General features: G+C 40.6%; 1 protein-coding gene across 3 annotated transcripts in view; it reads left to right on the plus strand.

Annotated features, from left to right (window-relative positions):
• myo7ab (myosin VIIAb) overlaps positions 1–16,853 on the plus strand; it is a 53,137-nt gene that overhangs the window by 18,730 nt on the left and 17,554 nt on the right. For 2 of the 3 annotated variants that reach the window (XM_019363838.2, XM_025910792.1), the window contains 13 exons: positions 4–139; positions 2,192–2,298; positions 3,162–3,203; positions 3,791–3,928; positions 4,673–4,831; positions 5,550–5,642; positions 6,378–6,472; positions 6,694–6,778; positions 7,217–7,435; positions 10,496–10,813; positions 14,492–14,701; positions 15,506–15,682; positions 15,768–15,857. In XM_019363838.2, the coding sequence (XP_019219383.1) occupies positions 4–139; positions 2,192–2,298; positions 3,162–3,203; positions 3,791–3,928; positions 4,673–4,831; positions 5,550–5,642; positions 6,378–6,472; positions 6,694–6,778; positions 7,217–7,435; positions 10,496–10,813; positions 14,492–14,701; positions 15,506–15,682; positions 15,768–15,857 (1,869 nt within the window). The remainder of the gene's footprint in view (positions 1–3; positions 140–2,191; positions 2,299–3,161; positions 3,204–3,790; positions 3,929–4,672; positions 4,832–5,549; positions 5,643–6,377; positions 6,473–6,693; positions 6,779–7,216; positions 7,436–10,495; positions 10,814–14,491; positions 14,702–15,505; positions 15,683–15,767; positions 15,858–16,853) is intronic. The other variant, XM_025910793.1, reaches the window with a different exon arrangement.

Here is a 16,853-nt window from a genome sequence, read left to right on the forward strand (position 1 = left end):
CAGGGAACTGATGCTACGATGCTGTATAAGCTCAACTCTCAGCACAAGCTCAACTCCAACTACATTCCTCCTAAAAACAGTTACGAAACCCAGTTTGGTATCCAACACTTTGCAGGAGTGGTGCATTACGAGACCAGAGGTACGCCCCTGTTCATCAGATTTTTGCTGCTCTTTCTGCTGCTCCTGTTTGTGTTGGTTTGATTTAAACTTATATTGAAGCAATTATTGTTATTCTCTCACTGATACGTTTAAAAATGCCAGCAGGAATCAGCTGTACTGAACAGGCCAGTCACAAAAGTTGCGGGTTGCATAGACCTGACGTGTAGTTACGTTTCTAGGGAGGTGCACATCAGGTTACAACGTTGATTTCCCGCTGAAGCATAAATTTCCAGTAACTCCAGACCCTTTTTTGGCCTTTGAAGGTTGTTTTCCCAAGTCTTTCAATCAAGTGGGTGAAATAAACATTCTATCAAAAAGGTCATTCAGAAAAGTTAGCAGGCACACTGAGAGGATATTGATTCTGAAATCAACCTGTCCTGACAGGATTTTGCTTGTTTCCTCAAAATGAATGTGTTCTTCCCGAGTTCCTTTTACTTTTAAAAGGTCAGTAGGGAAAGTTACCAGCAGGCACATTAAGATGATATTGATTAAAAAATAACTTTGGTCTGAAGAAGTTTTTTCTGAGGAAGCACAGACAGTTAGGATGAGGGTCTCATGGAGGGTGTTTGGCTACAGCAGTCTTAATAGATGCTTCATCACATCTGACTAGAGCTCCCACCTCTCAGGCTCTTACAGCTGCTGGAGAAACTAATCATTACCACATACTCTGAGCTGGTCCAAAACTGAACACTCTGTGTCACAAGATTCACTCAGAATTATATTAAAGAGGATATTAGGACTAAATATCGGTTTCAATCAGAAATTCTTCATCTGCAAAAATCAAAGCAAGAATTTCGAGTTTAGATGCCAAAAGAATAGTTACAAAGAAATCATTTAAGCCAGATGTTCTGGTCTTAAGGGATATCGACACAGGAAGCGATTTACTCGTTGTGCATCATTTTGATGCTGGGAGTCGGCTCTGGTTGCCTGGTAACCTTCTAACATGTCTGCCAACTTGTCATAAGTTAATGTCATATCCTTCACACTCATTGGTAGTTGAGAAAAGTTTAAAAGGGCGTCCACATAGGAAGTGACTAGCAGCAATGTAGCGTCCAGAGGCCACTGAAAGTCAATTACATTTGGCGATATTAAGTGACTACGGGCACTACGGGGACCCGCCCACTGGCCTCTCAACTTCAAGACAAGACATTGAACCCACAACACATGAGAGTGAAGGATAGTGTTGACTGACGTATGAGACCATGGTAAATACATAGGGTTACCTAGACAACCACAGCCTGGAATGTCCACTAGTGGCTGACCGTCAGCTTCAACACGCTCCTTAACTCAGGACCAGCCCACTTCCCATTCCCAGTGTTTATTTGTCCTGTGTGACTGGTTCCGGTGTGGATTAACTATTTTTTTATTTAACAGAAGTTTAATTTTCTAGTGGCTTTGAGGGATTATCATAATATAATTTTAAGTTTAACATGTTGTCCCTTTCACTTTGTTTAATGTCTCTAAGCTACAACATGCAGACCAGCTTTGAACAGAATTCACTAACATTTCGGTTCATCCTCAGGAAAATATAATTTGGTTTGTTTGAGTTTCTTTGGAAATTGTTGAAAATTGTGAATCAGACTTAGCTAAAAAACCAAGTGTTGTCTCCCTTCAGCTGCTGGACATTTAATGATAACTATTAGTTTTAATGTGAATGAACACATAAACTTCTGTTAAATACACGTATTGCGCCTTGAGGCGACTGTTGTTGTGATTTGGTGCTATATAATTAAATTGAATTGAATATTGATTATGCATGATACTGTGCTGCTGTATGAAGTTTAGCTTGTTCCTTTAAAATCATTGCATTCTCATTTAATCTGAAAAGGTCATTCAAGAAAGTTAGCAGTTGTCACACTCATAGAAATGTTGATTAAAACATTTCAGTTCAATAGTGTTGAAAACATGACCAAAATATTATATTTTTTTTGTAAATACATTTCTGTGCAATAATCAGTGCTGTAAAAATGTTGATTCAAATAAGATATAATCAGTCCACTGTCTTGCTTTTCTCATTACGTCCTCCTTTCAGGCTTCCTGGAGAAAAACCGAGACAGCCTCCACACTGACATCATCCAGCTCGTCCACTCGTCCAAGAATAAGTTCATCAAGCAGATCTTCCAGGCTGATGTTGCCATGGTGAGACCAACAAATGCATTAAAATCATGACACTGTATGTATCTTTTTTCTGTTTTGTTATTCCTTTAAAGTAGGGTTGGTAATTAATCGATATTCACTTCATTTATGATTTTGGCTTTGAGCTGGATGAAATTATTACTTTCTTGGATTAATTTTCACTACAAAGCTCATGAAGGCTTTTACAGCAGGGCACCTTCACGCCTCTCCGAGAGTTCAAACTCACTGATTGTTTGTTCAGCTTGAGCTACAATGACAGAAAGAGAGCCTTTGGTCAAGAGGAGTAGGTAGAAGAAGTAAAAGACATTAAGCCTGAGTAGCTGCCTTTGTTTTACCCGGCCCCTGTCAGCAATATGAGACTGTGGCTTTCCATCACTCTCCCACTGCACAGATCTCCCACGATGTGCACGTCTGCCACCCCCTGAGTCTTTTTTCGTTTTTCTTTGGTTTGGCTGCAGCTTTGCAGGGACTGTGAGTTGCCCTTGTGAGGCAGGCTTAAAGGTCCTAGCTCCCTACCTGATGACCTGATGTCCCACACCCATCCACTTCTCTCTTTATTAATTTGTTTTAAAGATTTATTAATTGCATGATATTTAAGATGGTAAGTGATTAGATTAAACATGTACTTATTAAATTACAGTATTGATCAAAATGATCATGAATATGTTTTTTGCCATAACTGAGCAACCCTACTTTAACACATTGCATCATTTTCAGTTTCTTTCTGAAGCGTTTTAACTCTGTAGATCGGTGTTATTAACATCGCTGCTGTCTTCTGCCTTCCTTCGGCTTCTCTCCTAATGACAAAATCCTCCTCTCACTCTGCTCTCTTTTCTCTTTCCTCTTTCTTTTCCTCCTGACATCAGTTTCTGTGTGGCTATCAGCAGCCCAGCACACCTGCTCCCAAGGTAATCACCAGCCTTTAGCCACATGTGGTCTCTCCAACCCTGCATGTGTGTTCTCTTAAGCCGAGTCCAATTATCCATGACGTGCTTAGCAGCATCCCCCTGCTCCCCCTCAGCCCTTCTTTTTATTCCACAGGTGTGCCAAAAGCAGAGGGGAACATTGCGCTGATGAGGGGATATTTGGCGTGAAGTTAATGAAAAATAAGCTTTCAAACTCTCTGACACAGTAGGCTGTCCTGCATACAGAGGAAAACTCCTGCATGCTTTTAAAATGTTTAAATCTAATTGTGTTTTGGCTTTACTCACAGGATCACAGTGACAACTGGTGTCAGAGATTTTGTGTTGTCTCCTCTTTTAATTGTCCGTCGTGTGCAATAGAAATAACTTGTGAGCAAACTGTGTTTGCTTTGTGGATCTTAAGAGTTTGAAGCCACTGGTTATTTATGGTTGTAGGCGTTCAAAATGAAATTCCCATTTAGGGTGTTTTATATACCATTGTGATGTCCCATTACAGCAGCATCAATAGCATGCCTTTACCTGCAGTGCAAACCATCTGAAACTGTCTGGTTTGTATGTGTTTGTGTTCATAGGGCGTTGAGACGAGGAAGCGCTCCCCGACTCTGAGCAGTCAATTCAAACGATCTCTGGAGCTGCTGATGAGGACGCTCAGCGTGTGTCAGCCGTTCTTCGTTCGCTGTATAAAACCCAACGAACTTAAAAAACCCATGGTGAGCATGATTTATTACTACGTATGTGCTTCTGTGTTGTAATTCCCCAGCGTACAAAGATGTGTTCAGAGTGCAGCTACGGCATAGCACCGCCCCCCTGTGAAAACAGACTGTCTCAGTTATATAGTAAAGTTTTCATACTGTTAGGCTACTAAAGTAGGATTTTTACTTATATAAAGCGTCTATATACTTCCTATCGCACAATATGTAAATATTAAACTTTCTCACATTTGTAGAGTTAAATGAGAAAACTGATGATGCTAAATTAGCTTAGCACATGCCCAGCATAAAAACGTATGACAGCATGAAAACGCTAGCTCTGTCTGAAGGTAAACTCATGAAAAACTCAACACTTGTAATGCTGAACATACTGAAGTCATAAAAAGTATTATTGCAGCAACATAAGATTATCAGTAGGACTACATTTTGGCGGGAAAAACTCTTCCTGAAACGTAGTTAGCTACCATAAGCTAACTAATGCTCCTGAAATTAAAGAAATGGTCTAAAACACAAGCATCACAAACATTAGTTTGAAACTAAAATAAAACTGGGCCTGTAAGCTTCTAATTTCACGTATTCATAGCTTATAGCTCACCAGTGATTGTGTGGACTACTTTTGCATGATGGAGACTTTGTTTTGCTTTGAACCCCAAAGCTTTATAAGCCTTCATTTGCACATCAGGAGGCACTGGAGAAAAGGGTTAACTCACGTTTTAACACTGGATGCTTGTTTCTCCTTCTCAGCTGTTTGATCGAGAGCTGTGCGTTCGTCAGCTGCGCTACTCTGGCATGATGGAGACCATCCGGATTAGGCGGGCGGGTTATCCAATCAGATACACCTTTGCCGAATTTGTGGATCGTTACCGAGTCCTGATGCCTGGCGTCAAACCTGCTCACATACAGGTCAACATTAAAATCAGTCATCTGTTTCACTGTTTAGCCCTGAGAGATCATTTTAGCGGAGATATTATGATTATTATTAAAGAATCTTTTACTTAAATTACAGAATGATGGATTTTTAGAGCATATATCCACATTAATACAGCATATAAAACACGGTGTAGAGGCTATTTGAGCTTCCAGTCTTGTATCAAATATAATTACGGTATATTTACAGCAGCATACCATTGTTTAAAAATGTGAATATGGTTTGGAAAGTATTTGAAGCTGTCTTTAATGAATTTTGACCTTAAATTAACTTACTTAAAAAATATATTTGGATATATTTAATAGTTGTTTGTTAAATTTAAAACTGACACATTGCTACATAACCTTCTTAACTCTTTCCCCCATTGAGACAACATTTGATGACCTCCCCTTTAGCATTAATGATGAGTTTTGACATTTCACTATGTATCAGTAAAGTTGTGGTTTGTTCTGGATTTTTCCAAGATCCCCCTGACATCAGTCATTTTGTTTTATAGGCAGGAAATCTAATATGACAGTTTAGAAAGCTCAGAGAAGAGAAACGAGGGTTACCCCAGTAGATGTCTAAGGTCGAAAGAGTTAAACTGACTGTAATTCAACGTTTCCTTAATTCTGATGAAAATCTTAATGATAAACCTTAAAACAAAGTACAAATTCATGTCAGGAGTCATTATTTTTAGTTCTTTCTTTCCAGGAGGACTTACGAGGAACCTGTCAGCAAATAGTCCAGGCCCGGCTGGGAAAACATGATGACTGGCAGATTGGAAAGACTAAAATTTTTCTAAAGGTTGGTTTCCTCATGTGAAAGTTAGCTTACTGAGGCCTTGATCCAAAGACTTTTTATGCACAACAAAACAAAACATTGATGGCCTTAAAAAAGTTTTAGACCTTCTTAATGAAGCTCACTGCAGTTTTCATCTGTGTAAATGTTGAACAAGGTCTTCAGTCAATTAATCACAGGATTTCTTCTGCAGCTCAATAAACTTTTTTGATTTTGCAGGTTCTTTTTAACATAGCAGCAAAAAGAGAAAACACAAGCTCAATCAGTCAATGACATTCAGTGCTGATCCCCAACCACAAGCTTTGAGGGGGAAAACCATCCTAGCAGGTCAATCATATGTGGTTAGGGTATACACTAGGTGGAAATGCTGTACTTCCTGGCTGTTTCTACTGTTCTTTTCTAATAAAAGCAAAATCATCAAAAACATTGATGACCAAGAACTTTTTTTAGTTTTATAGCTCAAGTTTCCCTCTAGACTTTCTTGCTTCCTTACTCTGAATGTAGCTCTCAGCCTCAGTCATTCCTAATGAAGGTCTAAATTTTTAAAAATGGGCCAAATTGTCTCAGTATGGATCCCCAAGGCAAAAAACACAAGCCCCTATAAACCTAATTTCAAGTGTTTTATTTAAGTTATTAAACGTAGTTTTGGCAAAAAGGCTCTACGTGATACTGTGCCTTTTTGTTGCATATTATAATTTAATAATTTATCTTTTCTTTATTTGCTACTTTGTCTCCTTTCAGGATCACCACGACATGCAGCTGGAGATCGAGAGGGACAAGGCCATCACCGACAAGGTCATCCTTATCCAGAAGGCTGTGCGTGGGCTTAAAGAGAGGTAAGCGACTTGTAGACGATTCCCAAATATCAAAAGTGTTCGTAGCTCATTGGAATAATGCTCTCTTCTTCCTTAAAGTCTAAAATTAGGTCCAGGATAGCTACATATCTTTGGTTTACCACAGTGTAAAGCAAAGGAGTAATGAAAAGAGATTTCTGTCTTAACCTACAAAGATAAAAGTTTGAAATGTAATTTATGTTTCCTTCTGTCACTCCTCCAAGAACAAACTTCCTCAGACTGAGGCGCGCTGTGACTGTTATTCAGAAGGTCTGGAGGGGTTACCGATGCAGAAAGAATTACCAAATTGTGAGTCGTCTACATCAACAGCCTGTTGTTCTGTAGTTTTTTATGCACTGAAATATTCTGAAAGCCTCAGTATGCATTTGTTTCTGCCGATTTTCATCTATTCTCTCCATTTTTCTTTTTCAAATTTGCAAGGGCTTCTTAAATCAAATTAAAACTGATGGTAGATGCAATGGTAGCTCTTTCTTTATTTTATGCCAAGTTGCATAAAATTGAGCCTGGTTGTTTTTACAGTCTTGCTTCTTGCAAATGTTAAACACATATGAAAACATTCATTCCCCAAGATGTACTGATATGAGACCCTCAGTACACGGTGTCCAACATAAACACAAGTCAATAATGATAATGTCAGAACAATAATAATAATCACAACACCAACAAAAAACTAATGAAATCCATAACAATAACCCCTGACCTGTCAAACGCGTTCCTCTCCTTCAGATGCAGTCCGGCTTCTTGCGCCTCCAGGCCGTCTACAGGTCGAGGAAGTATTACCGAAGCTACCGGATGACTCGCCTTCGCGTGACTCTCATCCAAGCCCTTTGCCGCGGCTTCCTCATCCGGCAGGCATTTTGGCGGCGTCTTCGTGCCGTGTTGACCATCCAGGCCCACACCAGGGGCATGATAGCCAGACGCCTCTGCCAGAGGCTCAGGGCAGAGGTAAATAGTTACTACATTTACTACTGCTACCTAAATCATGTTGTAGGCAGGTCAGGGAGACGAGAACATTGGTGCTGAGGGCAGACTGAGAGATGGAGGTGAAAGATATTATGGTGTCTTTATTATATTTCATCTGTGTTAGATGCAGCTGAACACAAGTTTGTTACTTTGATGAAGAGACAGACGATATAATTTTCACGTCTACCCAGTTAGCTTAGCTTAGCATAATAAGTGGAAAAAAAAGGGTTCACCTCTAGCTTCTGTTCAAAAGTTAAAGACTTAATATAGACTTAATATAGCTCTACATGGCTACCAGCTCCAAAAGGTGAAGCTAATGCAGAAGTGCCTTAAACCTCCATTTTTTGGGGGGTGGAATGACCAGCAGGGAGTCCTGTGTTTGCAAAAACCTCATAGCCTCTTTTGATTTATGATCTCACTAAACACTTTTTGATGGGTTTATGGTGTCAGTCACTATTTTTATGCCTTATTTAATAATGTCAATTTTGTAACTTAAGGTCACATTAGGAGTCCTATTCGAAATAGGACCTTAGTAAGCGGTGGTTATCAACACTGTGGCTGGTCATTGTTTAATATACAGTCTGTGGTAACAGTATCCAAGTGAATCTCAGTCAGAAACATATAACTCGCTTATTAGTGCGCATTTATCTTATTTAATGCAAAAATAATTTTTTAAAATAATACTTTTTTTATTTTGTTACCATCAGAAAGAACTGGACTATTTCTTTATGTGGCTCTGGCTTCACATTTTCATGAGAATAGCAATTATGTGAATGACTTAATTACGACAACAGCCACTAAAGAGTTGATATAAACGTCAGCGTGCCATTACAAAAATCCTTTGATTTCATCCTTTGATAAATAAGAGGCCTCTAATCACCAATCATTTTATTTGCTACAATGAGGAAAATGATTCAATGAAGTAGCAAAATAATCCATAATTGAATCTTACCTTTTGATTTTTGTATCAGTAATGTCAGGCTTTATTTAAAAAGGGACCACCCCACCACTGTAAGTTATTTTTTACTACTTTTTTTTTTTTTGATTCAAAAGGAAATCCCTGTCATTCCAATGAAAATGTTTAATGTGTGTTTGTGTTTTTTTAAATATGCTTGGTTAGGATGTAATTTATTCAGGTATAATGTATAATACCAATTTGCACACAAGTTGGGACATTTATTATTGAAAGCGTTCCTGAGACCATGCAGATATTTCCATGACAGACTCATACATGTTTTTAATGCAGTGGTGTCTGAGGGCCCGAAGATCATGGGCAGATTATTGATTTTCAGCCTTGTCCCTTGCGCAGAAATTTCTCCAGATTTTTCTCAGTCTTTTGATGATATAATGTGCATTACAGATGAGATATTCAAAGTCTTGGCAATTTTACGTTGAGGAACTTTATTTTGAAATGCAATTTTTGGAGATTGTTGAACCTCTGCCTATCATTACTCCCGATAAACTCTGCCTCTCTAAGAAGCTCTTTTTATACCCAATCATGTTACTGACCTGTTGCCAAATAAGATGATTAGTTGTAAAGATTTTCCTCCATATGTTTCTTTTTATTGCCACTTACTTTTCCAGCCTTTTGTTTCCCTCTTTCCAAGTTTTTTGAGACATGTTGGTCCCATCAAATTTAAAATTGCCTAATATTTTTCATTAAACAATAATATGTCTCAGTTTAAACATTTGATTTGTTTTGTGTTTTACTGTGAATAAAATATGGGATTATGACATTTAGAAATCATTGGATTCTGTTTTTATTTACATTTTACACAGCGTCCAGCCGTCTTGGAATAAAGGTTGGACATTTTGGTTTATCATGTGGTTGGACAGAAGATGAAAATATTAGTCCTGTGTATTTATCTCTGAGTGGGGTTGTCATCTTGGTGGTGGTCCTGGAAGTTGCTAAGCCACCCTCACATCATGTGATCTGTTAGGGTCACATGAGTTGCCTCTGCTGACCTTTATTGGGTTTACAAGGGTAGTCACGGCTCAAAAGCCCATTATGATCCAGGATTTGTTAGTGTGAGTTTAAATATTTTTTTATATCTTTTGCAAAGTTTTGTTTCACTTGTCTTTGTATATTCTTGTATTTAGTCTTTCTGTATTAAACTAAATATGTCACCATAAAACTTTTTTAACACATTATGTTACAGCGAGTTTATGTAAAAGTCTGGAAAGCTGTTTTCATGCTTGCACTGCAGCTCTGAGCTGTGATAGACATGATTCAATGGATTCACATGTGAGAATGCAAATGTCCCATATAGTCAGGTCAGACGTTATCCAGTCTTTAACCTGCCAGTGCTGACGTGCTGGTTCACAGAGTATTTCCAGTTGTTCGGTGCAGACTATTTCCCGCTGTGTGCTACATCTTAGAGAGCGTAACTGTGGGTAATATCCTGACCTGAGTCTCAGGAAACTGTCCAGAATTTATGTGTGAAAACAGCTTTTGTAAACTATGGAAATGTTTGCTAGCTTTTCAACTTTTTCAGGGTAAAACTGCTGTTTTTATATGATTTTTTTTTTCTGAAAGTCTGTTAAATAAAATATTGTACTTTGTAAATGTTTGCTTAATCTCATTTTCTTATTAAATTGAACGTTCAGGGAAATGTAATATTCTCAAACATGTCTGCAGTTCAAGTGAAGAGAGTGAGCTCTCCAGGAGCACCACAGCAGAGCGGGTGACAGACCAGAGGCGGCTGCTGCTGCGTGTTGTCATGTTATACGTGTTCATGTGTCAGAGTGTTACAATGTTGACCTCTGCACTGTTTTTATTCATTGATAGTTATGTTAGTGTGTAGAAGTTTAGATTTATTCTTCTGTGAATAGCTCATAATTCAGGTCGTGTTCAGCTTTAACGAATATTCATAATCTCTGTCGACTATTATCTAATGATATTTGTTAGATTAGTGTCTACTCTAGTTTTGACTAACAGTTAATAAAGAACAAGACAAACAATAAGATATAAAGTAAGCATAATGCTCCATCTTCCTCTGTGAACTTTTGTCCCTCTGTTCCTCCTCTCACCTCCCTCTACAGCTGCAGCATCGGCTGGAAGCTGAGCGCCAGCGCCTGGCCGAGGAGGAGCAGCTGCGAAACCAGATGACAGTTCGGCGGGCAAAGGCCGAGGCCGAGAGGAAACACCAGGAGCGGCTCATCCAGCTGGCACAGCAGCAAGAGGAGAGGGAGCGAGAGGAAAAGGAGGAGTCGAGGAGGAAGAAGGAGCTGCTGGAGCAGATGGAGAGGGAGAAGGAGCAGCCAGTCGACCACTCGGACATGGTTGACCGTATGTTTGGTTTCTTGGGGAACTCTGGGCCGCTGCCCAACCAGGATGGACAGGCACCAGCTGGTTTTGAAGTATGTATATGTGGGTTTTGTAGTCCAGTAAAGATGTCTGATTAAATCATCCATTAGCTAGGATTCCCCCCTCTGGTTTTTGAGGGGGACACACGGGGTTCTTGGGATTTTTTTTCCAGGAAATGTCAAATATGTAATTTCCTTAATTTCTGGTAATCTGTGCTTGCCCCTGCATGCATTTATGATAGAAATAATACAAACCGGATTCCAAAAAAGTTGGGACACTAAACAAATTGTGCATAAAAACTGAATACAATGATGTGGAGATGGCAAATGTCAATATTTTATTCAGAATAGAACATAAATCACGGCACAAAAGTTGAAACTGAGAAAATTTATCATCTGAAGGGAAAAATATGGTGATTCAAAATGTCATGGTGTCAACAAATCCCAAAAAAGTTGGGACAAGGCCATTTTCACCACTGTGTGGCATCTCCCCTTCTTCTTACAACACTCAACAGACGTCTGGGGACCGAGGAGACCAGTTTCTCAAGTTTAGCAATAGGAATGCTCTCCCATTCGTGTCTAATACAGGCCTCTAACTGTTCAATCGTCTTGGGCCTTCTTTGTCGCACCTTCCTCTTTATGATGCGCCAAATGTTCTCTATAGGTGAAAGATCTGGACTGCAGACTGGCCATTTCAGTACCTGGATCCTTCTCCTACGCAGCCATGATGTTGTGATTGATGCAGAATGTGGTCTGGCATTATCTTGTTGAAAAATGCAGGGTCTTCCCTGAAAGAGATGACGTCTGGATGGGAGCATATGCTGTTCTAGAACCTGAATATATTTTTCTGCATTGATGGTGCCTTTCCAGACATGCAAGCTGCCCATGCCACACGCACTCATGCAACCCCATACCATCAGAGACGCAGGCTTCTGAACTGAGCGTTGATAACAACTTGGGTTGTCCTTGTCCTCTTTGGTCCGGATGACATGGCGTCCCACATTTCCAAAAAGAACTTCGAATCGTGACTCGTCTGACCACAGAACAGTCTTCCATTTTGCCACGCTCCATTTTACATGATCCCTGGCCCAGTGAAAACGCCTGAGCTTGTGGATCTTGCTTAGAAATGGCTTCTTCTTTGCACTGTAGAGTTTCAGCTGGCAACGGCGGATGGCACGGTGGATTGTGTTCACTGACAATGGTTTCTGGAAGTATTCCTGAGCCCATTCTGTGATTTCCTTTACAGTAGCATTCCTGTTTGTGGTGCAGTGTCGTTTAAAGGCCCGGAGATCACGGGCGTCCAGTATGGGTTTACGCCCTTGACCCTTACGCACAGAGATTGTTCCAGATTCTCTGAATCTTCGGATGATGTTATGCACAGTTGATGATGATAACTGCAAAGTCTTTGCAATTTTTCGCTGGGTAACACCTTTCTGATATTGCTCCACTATCTTTCTGCGCAACATTGTGGGAATTGGTGATCCTCTACCCATCTTGGCTTCTGAGAGACACTGCCACTCTGAGAAGCTCTTTTTATACCCAATCATGTTGCCAACTAACCTAATTAGTGTTAATTGGTCTTCCAGCTCTTCGTTATGCTCAAATTTACTTTTTCCAGCCTCTTATTGCTACTTGTCCCAACTTTTTTGGGATTTGTTGACACCGTGAAATTTTGAATCAACATATTTTTCCTTTAAAATGATACATTTTCTCGGATTAAACTTTTGATCTGTCATCTACATTCTATTCTGAATGGAATATTCACATTTGCCATCTCCACATCATTGCATTCAGTTTTTATTCACAATTTGTTTAGTGTCCCAACTTTTTTGGAATCCGGTTTGTATAAAGATAATATCCTTGGCCCTACAGAGGTTGCATGGATGCTTCAACTCCTTCAGAATGGAATATCAATGCATGTCATTGCCAAGAGGTGTGCTGTGTCTCCTATCTCAATGTCAACAACATGGAGACAGGCAATTACTTGAGGAGAGCTGGACAGGGCCATAGAGGGCTCTTAACCCATGACCAGTATCTGCTCCTTTGTGCGAGGAGGAACAGAATGAGCACTGCCAGAGCTACAAAATAACTTCCCGCAGGCCACTGGTGTGAATGTGTTCACACATTATTACTTCTAGGCTTGACTACTGTAATTCATTATTATTAGGATGTGCTAAAAACTCCCTGAAAAGCCTTCAGTTAATTCAAAATGCTGCAGCAAAAGTACTGACAGGTACTAGAAAGAGAGAACATATTTCTCAGTTGGCTTCCCTTCCTGTTAAATCCAGAATTGAATTCAAAATCCTGCTCCTCACATACAAGGTCTTAAATAATCAGGCCCCATCTTAATGACCTTGTAGTACCATATCACCCCATTAGAATACTTCGCTCTTGCACTGCAGGCTTACTTCTTGTTCCTAGAGTATTTAAGAGTAGAATGGGAGGGAGAGCCCTAGTTTTCAAGGCCCCTCTTCAGTGGAACCAGCTTCCAGTTTGGATTCGGGAGACAGACACTATCTCTACTTCTAAGATTAGGTTTAAAACTTTCCTTTTTGCTAAAGCATATAGTTAGGGCTGGACCAGGTGACCCTGAATCCTCCCTTAGTTATGCTGCAATAGGTGTAGACTGCTGGGGGATTCCCATGATGCATTGAGTATTTCTTCTTCAGTCACCTCTCTGCGTTGAATCATACATATGTTATTCATATAAGTATTCATCTCTGTCTCTCTTCCACAGCAGGTCTTTTATCCTGTCTTCCTTCTCTCTCCCCAACTGTTCGTGGCAGATCGCCACCCCACCGCCTGGTTCTGCCAGAGGTTTCTTCCTGTTAAAAGGGAGTTTTTCCTTCCCACTGTTGCCAAAGTGCTTGCTCATAGGGGGTCATATGATTGTTGGGTTTTTCTCTGTATCTATTATTGTAGGGTCTACCTTACAATATAAAGCACTTTGAGGCGACTGTTGTTGTGATTTGGCGCTGTATAAATAAAACTGAATTGAATTGAATGTCTGACCAAAAAAATCTGAAACAAACTTTATGAGAGTGGCCTGAGAGCTGACTTCCTTTATTGGGCCCTGTGCTGACTGCCTGGCATCATAGCACCTGACTGACATTTGCCATAGAAAGCAAAAATTGGCAGGACCAACACTGGCACCCCACGCGTTTCACAGATGAGAGCAGATTCACTTTGAGCACATGTGACAGACGTGAAAAGGTCCAATTATGTTGCCTGCAACATCATTCACAAATGACAGTGGATCAGTGGCGGTCTGGTAAGACATATCCACAGAGGGATGCACAGACCTCTACGGGCTAGACAACAGGACTCTGACTGCTGTTTGGTATCATGATGTAATCCTTGGACCCATGTCAGACCCTATGCTGGTGTAGTAGGTCCTGGGTTCCTCCTGGTCCACGGCAATGCTCCGGCTCATGTGGCAAAAGTATGCAGGCAGTTCCCGGAGTCCAATAATAAACCTCTGAGACATTCTGTTTCTGTCCAGCCAACACCACCAGGTTCCACCTCAGACTTAGTGATGCCATGGTCCTAGTCTACACTGAGTGTTTTAGTACTATTTAGATCTAGGAAGTAAGTGGATGGTTTGTATTGTCCTCACTGAGAACAGCATTCAGTGTTTTGGTCTCCTGGCAGATTTAAATAATTCACTCTCCTTTCAGCTGTTCTGTTTTTTGTCTCCTAGAAATTTCTCTCACATATCATTTTGTTTCTCAGGATTTGGAAAACACGCCTCGTGGTGAGGAAGCTGAAGAGGAGGTTTTGAGCGAGGCTCTCCAGTTACCTGACGAGGAAGAGGAGGATTTGTCAGAGTATAAATTCTCCAAGTTTGCAGCCACCTACTTCCAGGGTGTCTCCACCCACACCTACATCAGACGGCCACTGAAACAACCTCTGCTTTTCCACGAGGACGAAGGAGACCAGCTGGTGAGGCTGACCTTAGATCTCAATCCCAAAGCCTTTTACAGCCCCCGATCATCTATTTAAGTTATTCGTATCATGTGTTAATGGGCTCAGCAGATTTACACACGTACCGGCTGCTGAGCCGATTACGAATATGTTTTGGGCGAATAAACCAAGTTAAACTGTCACTCTTTTTGTCCTTTTTCTGGAAAAAGAAGAGAACACAACCATATCACCAAAAATGTTGGTTTTTCAGTTTAGTTTTGGTATGAATAAATTGTTAATTTTCTTATTATAACGCATAACACAATCCAATCATCTTATAAAGTTCTTACTGAGACGGCAAAACAGTCACACCTACACAAAGGGACCTTGTAACTCCTTATTAGCAGAAAGTCAGAGTTCAGACATGTGAAGGATCAGCTAAAATCCTCTGAGCTTCGAACAGTGACCTACAAAAATGTTTACAATGCTTTACTCTTGACTGCTAATGGTGCTACAATATAGGCTGTAACCTACAGCATAGCAGCTGAATAAAACGAAGTGCATAATTATGCTCCAGTCTCCTAAAACTGAGAATGGAGACACTGATTGATTTGCACACAAAGAGAGATCAGATGATTCCCCACCAGCAATAACCTCACAATGGTGGGGAGGAAGAACATCGTGCAAAATGAGGCTCAAAGCTGGTGATTTTTTTATTTATTTTTATATAAATCAAAGATAATGCTGTGGAATAATTTTGAAATCCTGCTAATGTGTATAATGAAAAATCAGGTGATTTCAAAAAAAGTTTTTCTTATTTGCCATATTGGACCTGTCCTCCAGGCGGCTTTAGCTGTATGGATCACTGTGTTGAGGTTCATGGGCGATCTCCCGGAGCCCAAATGCCCGATGGTCATCAACGACGGCAGCGAGAAGATCCCCGTCATGACAAAGATCTATGAAACCCTCGGCAAGAGGACCTACAAGCGAGAGCTGCAGGAGCTGCAGGTGGAGGGAGAGGTGAGAGGATGCCGGGGATTGTATGAGTCGTTATAGATTGTCAGGTCAGAGCCTCCAAAATGTCATCTCCTGTTTGTACCTACAGAACAGCTCCATAGACAGCCAGAAGAGGAACAGTGTCAGGCATAAACTCGTGTCCCTCACCCTCAAGAGGAAGTCCAAGATCACTGAGGAGGTGAGAAACACATCACTTCTTTTCAGCTGATCTAAGTAAATAGTTTATTTAACATGTCCCATGTTTTCCACTTTTAATCATAGGGTGACGCGATAACGGTGTATAACCAAAACCTTAAAAGAGTGTTAACTTAAACAAAAGAAATGGGAGAAACTGGACAAAAATGGCGGTGTAGTCAGTACCGTCAGTGGTGACTCCAGTTGGCTGCTCTATGGGGCGTGTATATGTGTCCCATATTATATGTGTTGTACCGAGTCAATCGACTGAAAGGGAATGAACAGTTATGCCTATAACTTCTGCTCCCTGAAGGAGAGGAACGGGGTACAACACAAGATTGTCCGCCATGGAACTTGGCTTGGTGAAGACTGCTATCGAACTGAGGGATTATTGTGATGATGGGGTATATGTGCAGGCGAGCCTGTGTGCATGTCATCACAGGTCATCTGCCTTAAAGCTGCAAATAGAGATTTCTTCAGCCAGGACAGAGGTGTGATATCGCATCTTATTTGTGTTGTACCTCATTCCTTTCCTTCAGGGAACAGAAGTTATAGGCATAACTGTTTGGGGTTTTTTGAGCACTGGGACACTTGGACACCGGGAAATTGATGAGTTGCCAAGGTGGCACACCGGTGCAGTGTTGCACTGTTGCCTCACCTTGAGCAGGTCCTACATTTGCTGTAATGTTTGCATATTTTCCCTGTACCTACATAGATAATGTCTGACTTGATAACATAGATCTCCAAAGACAAGCCTGTTAGGTTACCTGGTCGTTCTCAGTTGGATGTGAGGGTGAATGTTTTTTCTCTTTGTTAGCCTTGTGATGGATCAGTAACCAGTCCAGGGTGTACCCCACCTCTTAACCACGACAGCTGGGGTAAACTTCTTGTTGGGAAGTTTTTTACCACTATAGCCGGCAGCCCAAAGACTGAAAAAAAATCAAAACGTTTCTTGGATTCTGCAAATTTAAGCTCAAAACCTTCAAATGAATGTTTTTCT

Source organism: Oreochromis niloticus, linkage group LG10, assembly GCF_001858045.2.
Source record: "Oreochromis niloticus isolate F11D_XX linkage group LG10, O_niloticus_UMD_NMBU, whole genome shotgun sequence".
Classification (NCBI taxonomy): domain Eukaryota; kingdom Metazoa; phylum Chordata; class Actinopteri; order Cichliformes; family Cichlidae; genus Oreochromis; species Oreochromis niloticus.